The 12,785-nt window shown below is 50.7% G+C and overlaps 1 protein-coding gene across 1 annotated transcript in view; it reads right to left on the bottom strand.

Moving 5' to 3' along the window:
- LOC142471467 (extracellular calcium-sensing receptor-like) overlaps positions 1-12,785 on the bottom strand; it is a 64,080-nt gene that overhangs the window by 19,667 nt on the left and 31,628 nt on the right. The window contains exon 5 of the mRNA XM_075578265.1: positions 6,452-6,471. Within this exon, the coding sequence (XP_075434380.1) occupies positions 6,452-6,471 (20 nt within the window). The remainder of the gene's footprint in view (positions 1-6,451; positions 6,472-12,785) is intronic.

The following is a 12,785-nucleotide window of genomic DNA, read 5'->3' as shown; positions in this document are numbered from 1 at the left end:
GCCGTGTATGTCCTGCAGTGTTCTGGGGCAGCAATATTCCCCCCCTCGCCTCTTCCTCTCCCCCCTTACGCGTCTCCCCAGCGGCGGAGTTCGCGCACCCCCGCCAGGGAGTACCGCGTTACTTCCGGTCTGCCACGTCTCGCGAGCTTCCGTCCTGGCTCTCGCGGTCCTAAGTGCGCCTCTCGTCCTCACGAGACCTGGCCAGGTGACGTCATCCAGATGGGCGAGGTGGACTCAGTCGAAGGCTGACCCTCGAAGGGAGAGGGTGGGTCTGGAGGCGGATCTGAAGGCGGACCGAGGCATTGGAGCATTTACTCGCGCCAAAATCCATGCCGCCATGAAGTTCTGCGCGCCCTTCCTGCTTCTTCTTTCCCAGGTAAGCCTGGAACGGCCATTTTAGGGTCCAGTATTTAGGTATAGCTGCTCGAGGGGTATCCAAAGTTCCCACCTGCTTGTATTTGCTGTAAAGGTTCCAGGGCAACCCAAGCCAGGAGTTGTAACTTGTGCGAAACAGGGGCTAAACCGGTAAAAGATATTCAAACCAACTTTGACGGCATCTTTCCGCAACTTCAGCGTCTTAGGGGCTTAGGAGCTTTTGTTCCCCCCCCCCCACCCTCTCCCTTCTTTTGTCCTTCGGGGAGGAGGACACCGACCCCCTTGGCGCCGCACCAGACGGGCTTGTCTCCTGGCTCACCGGGTGGGCCGTGTCCGTAGCCCCCTTTATTCCTAACTTCTTTAGGAAGGCGGTACCTTCAGAGGGGTGCTTCAACACGTGTGAGCGGCCATTTTTGAGCACCACCAGGGCAAAAGGAAAGGCCCACCGGTACCGTATATCTAAGTCCCTTAACTCTTTGGTGATGTGCAGCACTGCTCGTCTGCGAGCGAGAGTGAGGGGGGAAATATCCTGAAACATGGTGAGGGTGATCCCCTCGAAGGTAATGTGTGGGGTAGCCCTCGTAATCCTGCACACCTCCTCCTTAGTTTTAAAATGGTGCAGCCGGAGAATGATATCCCTGGGGGGGTTTGTAGGCAGAGGCCCTGACCGCAGGGCCCTATGGCAGCGGTCCATCAACAGTTCAGACTCAGTTTTAGAATGGACGACATCCACCGGCTCAGCAGGGCCTCTGGATCGACAATCTCCTCAGGGATCCTGCAGACGCGCAGGTTGTTGCGCCGGTCCCTGTTCTCGCAGTCTTCCTGCCGGGACTCCAGTTCACCAATCCTCGCCTCCAATGCTCCCAGCCGCGTATTAGTCTCCTGGTGACATTTGGAACTCTCCTCCATACGATCCTCCAGCTCACTTGTACGATTTCCAATCTGAAGGATATCCCTCCTGAGCCCCTCCACCTCCCCTCTGAAAAAGGCCTTTAAGTCTATGAGGAGCCTGGCTATTTCCTTTTTTATTATCTTTGAGTGACCCGCTGTAGCCCCCTCTGGCTCTTGGGCTGAGTCCGAGTCCGAGACCGCCGAGAGCTCCGCCACCCCGGCCTTGCCCGAGCCCGTGAAATACGAGCGCACATCTGATTTGCGCCGGGCCTTCTGCTTTAAGGTCTGTGAAGTATCGGGGGCCTCTAGAGAGTATTTGTAAGTTTCTGAATTCGGTTTGACAACACTTTATTTACATTAAGCTGCCGACGGTTGGCGGAGCTGTGAAGTTACACCGCCATCTCCAACCCATTGCGCGTGCGCCTTCCGATTGCATAGGGGTTTTAATCATTTTATTGAATGCCTAGTGCAGGGGTCTCCAAACCTGTCCTCAAGAGCCGCACACAGGCCAGCTTTTATGGATATCCCTGTTTCAGCACAGGTGGCTCAATCAGTTCCTCAGTGCGTGACTGAGCCACTGATTGAGCCACCTGTGCTGAAACAGGGATATCCATAAAAGCTGGCCTGTGTGCGGCTCTTGAGGACAGGTTTGGAGACCCCTGGCCTAGTGGTTTTATTTATTTAATTGATTGACTAGTGGTTTTATTTAGTTAATTGCTTGGTTGGCTAGGGGTTTTAATTTTTGTTTCTAGAAGCTTGTTGTATTTGTTTTATTTTTGTATATTTTGACATTCAAGCTTATAATTCCCATATTATATGAGTATGATGTACTTCTGTGCCGCTCAATGCGTCCAGGGTTGGTATAGTTGGTCCAGGGTGGGTGGTTAGGCCTCCTGGTGGGTAGTGGGGCAGGGTGGGTTAACTCCTTAATTACTATAGCGGTTGTTAACTGCTAAGTTGATTAAAAGGTTAGGGGCCACTAGAGTGTATTTTTTATGTATTTTTTCTGGCATCGGAGGACATGGCCCTGCAGTACTGTATGCTGACGAGGATGCCCTTCATGTTGGCAGGGGTAAGTAAAGAAGTTCTCATTTACTGTATTTATGCTGGCTGGCTAATGTTGTGTTTAATAATGGGCAAATAATCTATTATCCCTATCTGGATAATAGTTATTTTGCCCATTACTGTACTGTACTGTATGTGTTTGGTGGGTTGGAGTGTATTTATTGAAATCTAGGCCATGTTTTTTTAAATACAGGAATGATACCACAGGCCAGCGGAGACCCACAGGGACCACCCGAGGCCCACGGGGACCACCCAAGGAACCCCGGACACCCACGGGGACCACCTGAGGACCCTCGGACACCTGCAGGGGCCACCTGAGGAACCCCAGACACCCGTGGGTACCACCCAGCGTGCTGTGTGTGGCCTGCGGACACCAGTAGGGAACAACCGGGGACCAACGCCGGCCTGTGGTATGAATCCTTTGTGTAAAAAAAAAATGATGGTTTTATGTGGGGGCACAGGGGGGTGGGTTGTGTATTTCTGGTTATTACATATTTTAATTTCAATTGTATTACAAATTTATTGTAGTAGGGGTCTCCGGAGCAGAACCTCATTATTTTCAGGTCCGGGAAACCACTGATTCCCGAGATACAGGCCCCATTATGGGGTGCCGGTATCTCCTATGTATGTAAATGTCCCACGTCACGTGACAGGGACATTTACACGCATAGAAGATACTGGCACCCCATAACTGGGCCTGTATCTTGGCAAGCATGGGGTCCCCGGACCTGAAATCAATGTGGTTCTGCTCTGGAGACCCCCTGCTCCAGAGACCCCCTGCTCCAGAGACCCCCTGCTCATCTACACTAGTAAGAAAATTAAAATTCAAATATTTTCATTTCGGGCGAGATTTGCGCAGAGAGAGAGGCGTCGCTCTCTCTCTCTGCAGCAAAATCAACTCGCCGGTTGTTCCATTTTCGGCGGGCAGACCATCTCGGCGCCGGCTACTCACCATTTGTTGAAATGTTACTATCACTGGTATTCGGGGATTTCTGCATATCGTGATAGCAACGCTGTCAAAAATGGCGATTTAAAAACCCTGGTGATTTTTTCTATTGGACTTTACTGCATGAGGCCCTCTCTCTTTCATAATATTTGATTACATTTCAATAAGTTATTACTATTGTAGTCTCTATCTTCATCATAAAATACATCACTGAGATTTCTATTATTATGTTTGCAAATCAACTTCAACTTTAATAATTTTTGTTCATATTCATTGGATTCATCTTCGTATACGTACTGTGACAAACGGCTTACTCCGGGGCTCCGCCGTCTGTCCGGGACTGTTAGAACACGGTCTTTTAGGGTAGGTTAAATGATGAGACGTCACGTACTGTTCCTTTAAACAGGCTATGCCTGGTTTATTCAGTCCCAGGCACTGAGACTGCCACAGTTTAAACAGAAAACAAAGCCAAACAAAAAGCTGCTCGTCTGAGCGATAACTTAAACTTAGATGTCCCTGACTCAGAGTTGGAAGTGGCTTGTCCACTTCCACCAACAAAATAAGTACCTTTGCAGTCTTTAGACAAACTAACAGAATGAATGAAGCGATTTGGGAAAGAGGCTTTCTCACCCCTCTGCAGTTCAGCAGCCTTCCAGACTCTTGGGCGGGGCTCAGAGGAAACAGGAAACAGGTCTTATATACCTGAACTCTAATCAGCATGACAGGTGACAGAAAACAGGCAGCAGACAAACTGTGGAATGGAGTGCCTGTACCACGAGGCTGCCCTGTTCAGCTTAGACAGGACAGAAACTGTTCAGTATCCTGGGAGCCCTGTATATGGAGTTTATTACCAACCCCTGGTTTCTGTCACATATCCTCCCCCCCAGCTCAGACCTCGAGGTGTGAGCGACCATGGATATTAGGGAGTGCATCCTTGACAACCCGTCGGCATTGCCATGTTTGTGCCCCGACCTGTGTTCCACAGAAAATTTAAAGGGCTGTAGGCTTAGGAACCACCTGGTCACCCTAGCGTTCTTCTCCCTATTTTGACACATCCAGGTAAGGGGTGCATGATCTGTGACCAATCGGAACTTTCTCCCCAACAGATAATACTTGAGTGTCTCTACAGCCCACTTTATTGCGAGACACTCTTTCTCGACTATGGAGTAATTTTTCTCCTGGGGTTTTAGTTTCCTACTTAAATAAAGGATGGGGTGCTCCTCCCCTTGAGACTCCTGGGAGAGTACCGCCCCCAGCCCTACCTCAGATGCGTCGGTTTGGACTACGAATTCTTTGGAGAAGTCAGGTGTGACCAACACTGGTTGGGCACAGAGAGCTTCTTTCAGGCTTCTAAAGGCCTGTTCGGCTTCGGGGGACCACTTTACCATTAGCGGTCCTCTTGCTTTTGTGAGGTCGGTTAGTGGGGTTGCCTTAGTTGCAAAATTGGGAATAAACCTCCTATAGTAGCCAATTAACCCCAAAAAGGTCCTTACTTGTTTTTTTGTGACTGGCCTTGGCCAATTTTGTATCGCCTCTACTTTGAGTGTTTGTGGTTTGAGTAACCCTCTACCAATAGAATACCCCAGATACTTGGCCTCCTCCAGACCAATAGTGCATTTAGCGGGGTTAGCAGTTAGTCCAGCAGACCGAACTGCGTCGAGCACAGCTTGGACCTTTGGAAGGTGGGACTGCCAATCTTCACTATGGATTACCACATCATCCAGGTAGGCGGCAGCGTACCGAACATGTGGTTTTAAAATTTTATCCATCATTCTTTGGAATGTGGCGGGAGCTCCATGTAAGCCAAAAGGCAGCACCTTATATTGAAAGAGGCCGTCTGGGGTTGAGAAGGCTGTTTTTTCTTTTGCCCTTTCTGTGAGGGGAACCTGCCAGTACCCTTTTGTTAGGTCTAGGGTTGTGAGATATCGGGCTTTGCCCAGTCTCTCTACAAGTTCATCCACCCTGGGCATAGGATAAGTATCAAATTTTGACACCGCGTTTAGTTTCCGGTAGTCATTACAAAACCTTGTTGTACCGTCTGGCTTTGGGACTAAAACTATAGGGCTGTTCCACCCACTTTGGGATTCCTCAATTACGCCTAGTTTTAGCATTTTTTTAACCTCTAAACTTATAGCCTCTCTCTTGGCCTCTGGGATTCGGTACGGTTTAAGGTTAACTCGGACCCCCGGTTCAGAGACTATGTCATGTATAATTACGTTAGTTTTACCTGGCTGTGTAGAGAAGATTTCTTTGTTCCTTCTCACTAAACTCTGGACCTCTCGTTTCTGATGCACGGACAGTGTTTCAGCTATGCTAACCTCTGGGTCAGTTTCTTGATTCTCTGACGGACCTGGGGGTACTAGGGTTAACAAGACCTCTCTATCTTTCCAGGGCTTGAGTAGGTTTATATGGTAAATTTGCTCAGGTTTCCTCCTACCTGGCTGCCTTACCCTATAATTTACTTCTCCCACTCTTTCCAAGACCTCATATGGCCCATGCCATTTAGCAAGGAATTTACTCTCCACGGTGGGAACCAGAACTAGTACCCTATCACCTGGAAAAAAAATTCTGACCCTAGCACCCTTATTATACGTATTCCTTTGTGCTTCTTGAGCTTTCTCCATGTGTTCCCTCACTATGGATAGGACTGCAGCAATGCGGTCCTGCATTTGGGCAACATGCTCTATTACACTTCTGTAAGGGGTAACCTCGTGTTCCCAAGTTTCTTTGGCTATATCCAGTAAGCCCCTTGGATGTCGGCCATACAATAGTTCAAACGGGGAGAAGCCTGTGGATGACTGGGGAACTTCCCTAATGGCAAATAACAGGTATGGTAACAAACAGTCCCAGTTTTTCCCATCCTTATCGACCGCCCGGCGTAACATGCTCTTTAAGGTTTTATTGAACCTTTCCACTAAACCATCTGTTTGTGGATGATAGACTGAGGTTCTGAGATGCTTGATTTTTAGGAGTTTACATAGCTCTTTTGTTACTTGGGACATAAATGGTGTTCCCTGGTCAGATAAGATCTCTTTAGGAATTCCGACCTGGGAAAACAGAAGTACTAACTCTTTTGCTATGTTTTTAGCAGAGGTGCTACGTAGGGGAACTGCCTCCGGATATCGGGTAGCATAATCTAATATTACCAATATATGCTGATGTCCCCTAGCAGACTTTATTAGGGGTCCTACTAGATCCATAGCAATCCGGTCAAATGGTACCTCTATTATGGGAAGGGGTACCAATGGGCTGCGGTATGCTTTGAACGGGGCGGTGATCTGACATTCTGGGCATGAGGAACAATAGTTTGTAATTTCTGCCAGAACCCCAGGCCAATAAAAGCTTCGGAGAACCTTTTCTTTTGTCTTTTCCACCCCTAGGTGTCCCCCCAATGGATGACTATGTGCGAGGTGTAATACTACGTTACGGAATGTCCGTGGTACCAACAATTGTTTAGTTGTAACTGATTTTCTTTTATCAACCCGATATACTAGGTCGTTCTCTACCTCGAAGTAGGGGTAAGCAAGTGACCTATCTGGTTGGCCATGAGTACTATTCTGGTCCCGTATATTTCCCCTTGCTACCGCTAATGTGGGGTCCTCCCACTGGGCCTTCTTAAAACTCCCAGGACTGACCTCTAGGTCAGCGAGGGTCTTATCCTGTACTGGGGTGGTAAGTGCCTGATCAACATCTTGATTTGGGGTATTCCCTACCAAAGTAGTGATGGGGAAGGGAATTTCACAGCACTCCTCCTTTTCCCCCTTCTTATTTGGGCCCTCGTCAACCTCCATTTCTGAAAAAGGGAAAGGATTTGTTTCTTCTAACACTTCGTTATGGTCTGCTATTGAACTCTGGGCGCTATTCTGAGCTGGGGACCACATTTTTAGAAAATGGGGAAAGTCGGTCCCTATTAACACATCATGTGCCAGTTTGGGTACAACACCCACCTTGAAATCTAAAGAACCAAATTCTGTTTCAAAAAAAACATCAACAGTGGAATATTCATGATTATCCCCATGTATACAACAAATTGCCACTCTTTGTGAACTGTTTACCTGTTTCTTCTTAATGGGCAATAGGTATTCGGACACTAGTGTGACCATACTCCCAGAGTCAAGAAGTGCCCGAACCCTCTTACCATTAACCTTTACAAATGCCCACAGATGGTTATTCAAGGGGTCCTCTGGGCTAGGGCCCATACATTGGGACAACAGCGAATAAGGTTCCACGCTGTTGCATTGCATGGGCTCATCATTTAGTGGGCAGATTTTTGCTGTGTGGCCCCTCTCATGACAATTTACACATTTAGGTACATAGTCTGTGTCCCACTTAGAGCCTTTTCCCGGCTCCCCATGTTGGCTATTGCCCTTAGTGTGCGAACCACTGTTGCTGGAGCGGCGTGAAGGTGGTCGCCGCTCTTCAGTGCCCCTTAACCCCGGTACCCTTTTACCGTCTCTGGAAGAGTCCTGGAACCTCGGATAGTGGGGTTGCTCCACGACTGTGGGTTGCGGGTGCTCTTCTGCTGCACTGTACCTTTCTACAAGGGCCACAAGCTCATCCGCATTGTGGGGGTCACTCCGACTGACCCAACGGCGTAAGGCAGAGGGAAGTTTCCTCAAGAACTGGTCCATGACCAACCGTTCCACGATGTGGCTTGCTGAGTTGATCTCGGGTTGTAGCCACTTCCGGGCGAGGTGGATGAGGTCATACATCTGGCTTCGGGTGGCTTTATCCATCGTGAAGGACCATGCGTGAAACCTTTGGGCACGAACAGCCGTGGTTACGCCGAGGCGGGCGAGGATCTCGAACTTCAATTTTGCATAGACGTTAGCTTCGGCGGGCTCTAGATCAAAGTAAGCCTTCTGGGGTTCGCCGCTTAGGAAGGGTGCGATTAGACCAGCCCACTCAGCTTCTGGCCATCCCTCTCTCTGTGCCGTGCGTTCAAACGTGAGAAGATAGGCTTCCACATCATCCGAGGGTCCCATCTTCTGAAGGTAGTGGCTTGCCCTGGTCATTTTCGGAACTGGGGCTGCCTCTGCCAGTGGAAGGTTACTGATAGTCCCCCTCAGGATCTCGAGTTCCTGCTGTAAGCCCTGAGCGAACCGCTTTTGCTCCTCTCTCAGCAGGCGGTTTGTCTCTTGCTGGTTTGCATTAGTCTCTTGCTGGGCTATTAACAGCTGTCGCTGGGTTTCACTCGCCTGTTGCTGGGCTTCATTCGCGTCTTTCTGGACAGCGACATTGCGTACCAGCGCACTCACCACGTCTTCCATCTTGTTTGGAGAGAGAGAAAAAAAAAACCTTCTTTTTTTTTTTTTTTTTTAAAGTTCTTTAACCCCCAGACCTTTCAGTGTTCTGCCCGCATTCTCCACCATATGTGACAAACGGCTTACTCCGGGGCTCCGCCGTCTGTCCGGGACTGTTAGAACACGGTCTTTTAGGGTAGGTTAAATGATGAGACGTCACGTACTGTTCCTTTAAACAGGCTATGCCTGGTTTATTCAGTCCCAGGCACTGAGACTGCCACAGTTTAAACAGAAAACAAAGCCAAACAAAAAGCTGCTCGTCTGAGCGATAACTTAAACTTAGATGTCCCTGACTCAGAGTTGGAAGTGGCTTGTCCACTTCCACCAACAAAATAAGTACCTTTGCAGTCTTTAGACAAACTAACAGAATGAATGAAGCGATTTGGGAAAGAGGCTTTCTCACCCCTCTGCAGTTCAGCAGCCTTCCAGGCTCTTGGGCGGGGCTCAGAGGAAACAGGAAACAGGTCTTATATACCTGAACTCTAATCAGCATGACAGGTGACAGAAAACAGGCAGCAGACAAACTGTGGAATGGAGTGCCTGTACCACGAGGCTGCCCTGTTCAGCTTAGACAGGACAGAAACTGTTCAGTATCCTGGGAGCCCTGTATATGGAGTTTATTACCAACCCCTGGTTTCTGTCACAGTACATATGTGCGTCTCTAACTCAGAGGCATAGAGATATTCTATATATACTTAAGTAATAGATTATGTATGTACAACATAAAGTAATAAGGTCTATATATAGAATACAGTTTGTATGCATGTGAGATTATTCAAATTCTCTCTCATTGTTAAGTATCTTATGATACATTGCTCTTAAACTAATATGGGCAACCTCATATTTTTGCTGTCCTCAAAAAATCCACAAAATAATGTTGATGTGATAATAGGGTTCTATTTTTTCCACAATATTTGGATATATTAATGTATTTAAAATTGTTTAACATCCATGTTATTCAGGTTATTATCACATCAATATTTTAGTATAAACAATATATGTTATATATACATACATATTAACAACAGTATTTGCTAATAGTAGAGGTTTTCTGTCACCTTTTTCACCCACCATAACTTAATATATATAATAATTTAAGTTTTTCACCCACCATAACTTAATATATATCCTGGCTGTGCTCAAAGCTGTGACCATGCAGCAAGCTTAAGCCTATAGGCTTTATATTTTCTACCCACACCTGCTTTGAGACTTTTTTCCTGGTTACACCTGGACAGTGATTGCTTATCCACATACATATGATTGTTTAGCATTTGGATCATTGGAGTTCACTCTCCACTTTTTTCCTCTTTTTTTAACTCAGTATGGTAAACCCCATCCTTTAGCTTCTCTGCATACCCAGTTTACCAACCCCACACTGATAAGACCCATAAAGGTCGAAACAGCTGTCTGTGGGTGGGTTTTATGGGTAAGCGCCCTGACCCTGGCTGTGCTCAAAGCTGTGACCATGCAGCAAGCTTAAGCCTATAGGGAACCATGTTAAAAATGGTTTTTGAAGCAAAAAGTGGCACTGTGTGCTCATTTGCATGTCATTCCCCAGAATCCCTTGCTCCAGTGGAAGTGCTGTGTGCTGGGTGATAATGGTGAAAGGCGGGGTTGCAGACCTGTCTAAGACATGCAGATGAGCATACAGTTGTATTTACATTTATATATATATATACTAGCTGAGAGACCCGGCGTTGCCCGGGATGTAAATGCGTAATAGGTAGAATTATTTATAACTCGTGGAACAATAGGTGAGTATTTGTTGTAAAGGTTTCGGGCGGGGGGAGAAAGGGGAGCGGGGGGGGAGGGGGGGGAGAAAGGGGAGGGGGGGGGAGGGGGGGGAGAAAGGGGAGCGGGGGGGGGAGAAAGGTGAGCGGGGGGGGGGAGAAAGGGGAGCGGGGGGGGGTGGAGAAAGGGGAGCGGGGGGGGTGGAGAAAGGGGAGCGGGGGGGGGGGGAGAAAGGGGAGCGGGGGGGAGAAAGGGGAGCGGGGGGGGAGAAAGGGGAGCGGGGGGGAGAAAGGGGAGCGGGGGGGAGAAAGGGGAGCGGGGGGGGAGAAAGGGGAGCGGGGGGGGGGAGAAAGGGGAGCGGGGGGGGAGAAAGGGGAGCGGGGGGGGGGAGAAAGGGGAGCGGGGGGGGGGAGAAAGGGGAGCGGGGGGGGGGGGAGAAAGGGGAGCGGGGGGGGAGAAAGGGGAGCAGGGGGGAGAAAGGGGGGGAGAAAGGGGAGCGGGGGGGAGAGAAACTGGAGCGGGGGGGGAGAAAGGGGAGCGGGGGGGGGAGAAAGGGGAGCGGGGGGGAGAAAGGGGAGCGGGGGGGAGAAAGGGGAGCAGGGGGGGGAGAAAGGGGAGCGGGGGGGGAGAAAGGGGAGCAGGGGGGGGGGAGAAAGGGGAGCGGGGGGGGAGAAAGGGGAGCAGGGGGGGGAGAAAGGGGAGCGGTGGGGAGAAAGGGAGCGGGGGGGGGAAAGGGGAGTGGGGGGGGGGGAAAGGGGAGTGGGGGGGGGAAAGGGTAGTGGGGGGGGGAAAGGGGAGTGGGGGGGGGAAAGGGGAGTGGGGGGGGGGAAAGGGGAGTGGGGGGGGAAAGGGGAGTGGGGGGGAAAGGGGAGTGGGGGGGAAAGGGGAGTGGGGGGGGTGGAGAGCAGTGGGCATATGTATTGTCATAATTTATGTATGGGCATTTCCCCCCCCTCCTCCGTGCGTCCGTCCCCCTGCTGGTTCGGCTGGTGGCCCCCCCCCCCGTTCCCCGTGACTCCCCCCCCCCGTTCCCCGTGACTCCCCCCCCCCCCCCGTTCCCTGTGACTCGCGCTCCCCCCCCCCCCCCCCCCCCCGGCGCCCGCTTGGTCCCCCGATGTGCCGTCCTGCTGAGTGAGGCGTGCAGGCGGCTGCAGGAAGCGCCCTGTGTGGGCCTAAGACTCGCGTTCCCCCCCCCGGCGCCCGATCGATGTGGCATCCGGCTGAGCGGCGGTAGGAAGCAAGCGCCCTGTGTGGGCCTAAGACTCGCGCTCCCCCCCCCCCCCCCGCCGCCCGCTCGATGTGGCGTCTGGCTGAGCGGCGGTAGGAAGCGCCCTGTGTGTGTGGGCCTGAGGCTGAGGCGGGACGCGCAGTGGGCCTGAGGCGGCATGCGCAGTGGGCCTGAGGCTGAGGCGGGACGCGCAGTGGGCCTGAGGCTGAGGCGGGACACACAGTGACTTACCTGAGCGGGTGGTAGCGCCGGGGAGGTAAGGAGCGGCTGGGGTAGGAGGGCCGCGCTTCCCGTCCGGAGCCAGGAGGGGGTGGGGGAGGGGGGCGGACAGAGGGTGTGTGTGTGTGTGTATAGAGCTGCTGTGTTGTGTGTGTGTGTGTGTGTGTGTGTGTGTATAGAGCTGCTGTGTTGTGTGTGTGTATAGAGCTGCTGTGTTGTGTGTGTGTGTGTGTGTGTGTGTGTATAGAGCTGCTGTGTTGTGTGTGTGTGTGTGTGTGTGTGTATAGAGCTGCTGTGTTGTGTGTGTGTGTGTGTGTGTGTGTGTGTGTGTGTGTGTATAGAGCTGCTGTGTTGTGTGTGTGTGTGTGTGTGTATAGAGCTGCTGTGTTGTGTGTGTGTGTGTGTGTATAGAGCTGCTGTGTTGTGTGTGTGTGTGTGTGTGTGTGTGTGTGTGTGTGTGTGTGTGTGTATAGAGCTGCTGTGTTGTGTGTGTGTGTGTGTGTATAGAGCTGCTGTGTTGTGTGTGTGTGTGTGATGGTGTGTTTGGCCCGTCACTCCGCCTCAGGCCAATGAGAGGTGTGCGGGGGCGGGCGACCCAAGGGACCAATGAGATTTCCCCTAGGGACACCGGACATCCAGGCAGGCAAACATACAGTGCTTTCACTAATATAGTATAAGATATAATATATATATATATATATATATATACAGTGTTCGACAATCATATACATTTACACGCCCAGGGCGAGGGGATTTAACCCCCGGGCGAGTAAATATTGGCCCAAGCATCACACGTGTTTGTTTTTTAAAATTTCGCGCTGAAATTTTCCCTGCTCGCGCTGAAAAAAAAAAAAAACCTCCCCCTACCTGACAGCTGATTGGCGCGCGCTCCCAGGCTTTGTGGGTGCGCGGCCAAGCTCTATATGAGCCCGCCCCCAACGAGCAGCCATTCTTTCCCCATGGAGGACACAGTAAGTACTATCTGTGCCTTCTCCCTGTCCCCGGCGCTACCGCTGCCCGCAGTTAT

This window comes from Ascaphus truei, chromosome 20 (assembly GCF_040206685.1).
Source record: "Ascaphus truei isolate aAscTru1 chromosome 20, aAscTru1.hap1, whole genome shotgun sequence".
In the NCBI taxonomy this organism is placed as follows: domain Eukaryota; kingdom Metazoa; phylum Chordata; class Amphibia; order Anura; family Ascaphidae; genus Ascaphus; species Ascaphus truei.
Note: the sequence above shows the minus strand (reverse complement) of the source record. Positions and strands in the feature narration are given on the sequence as shown.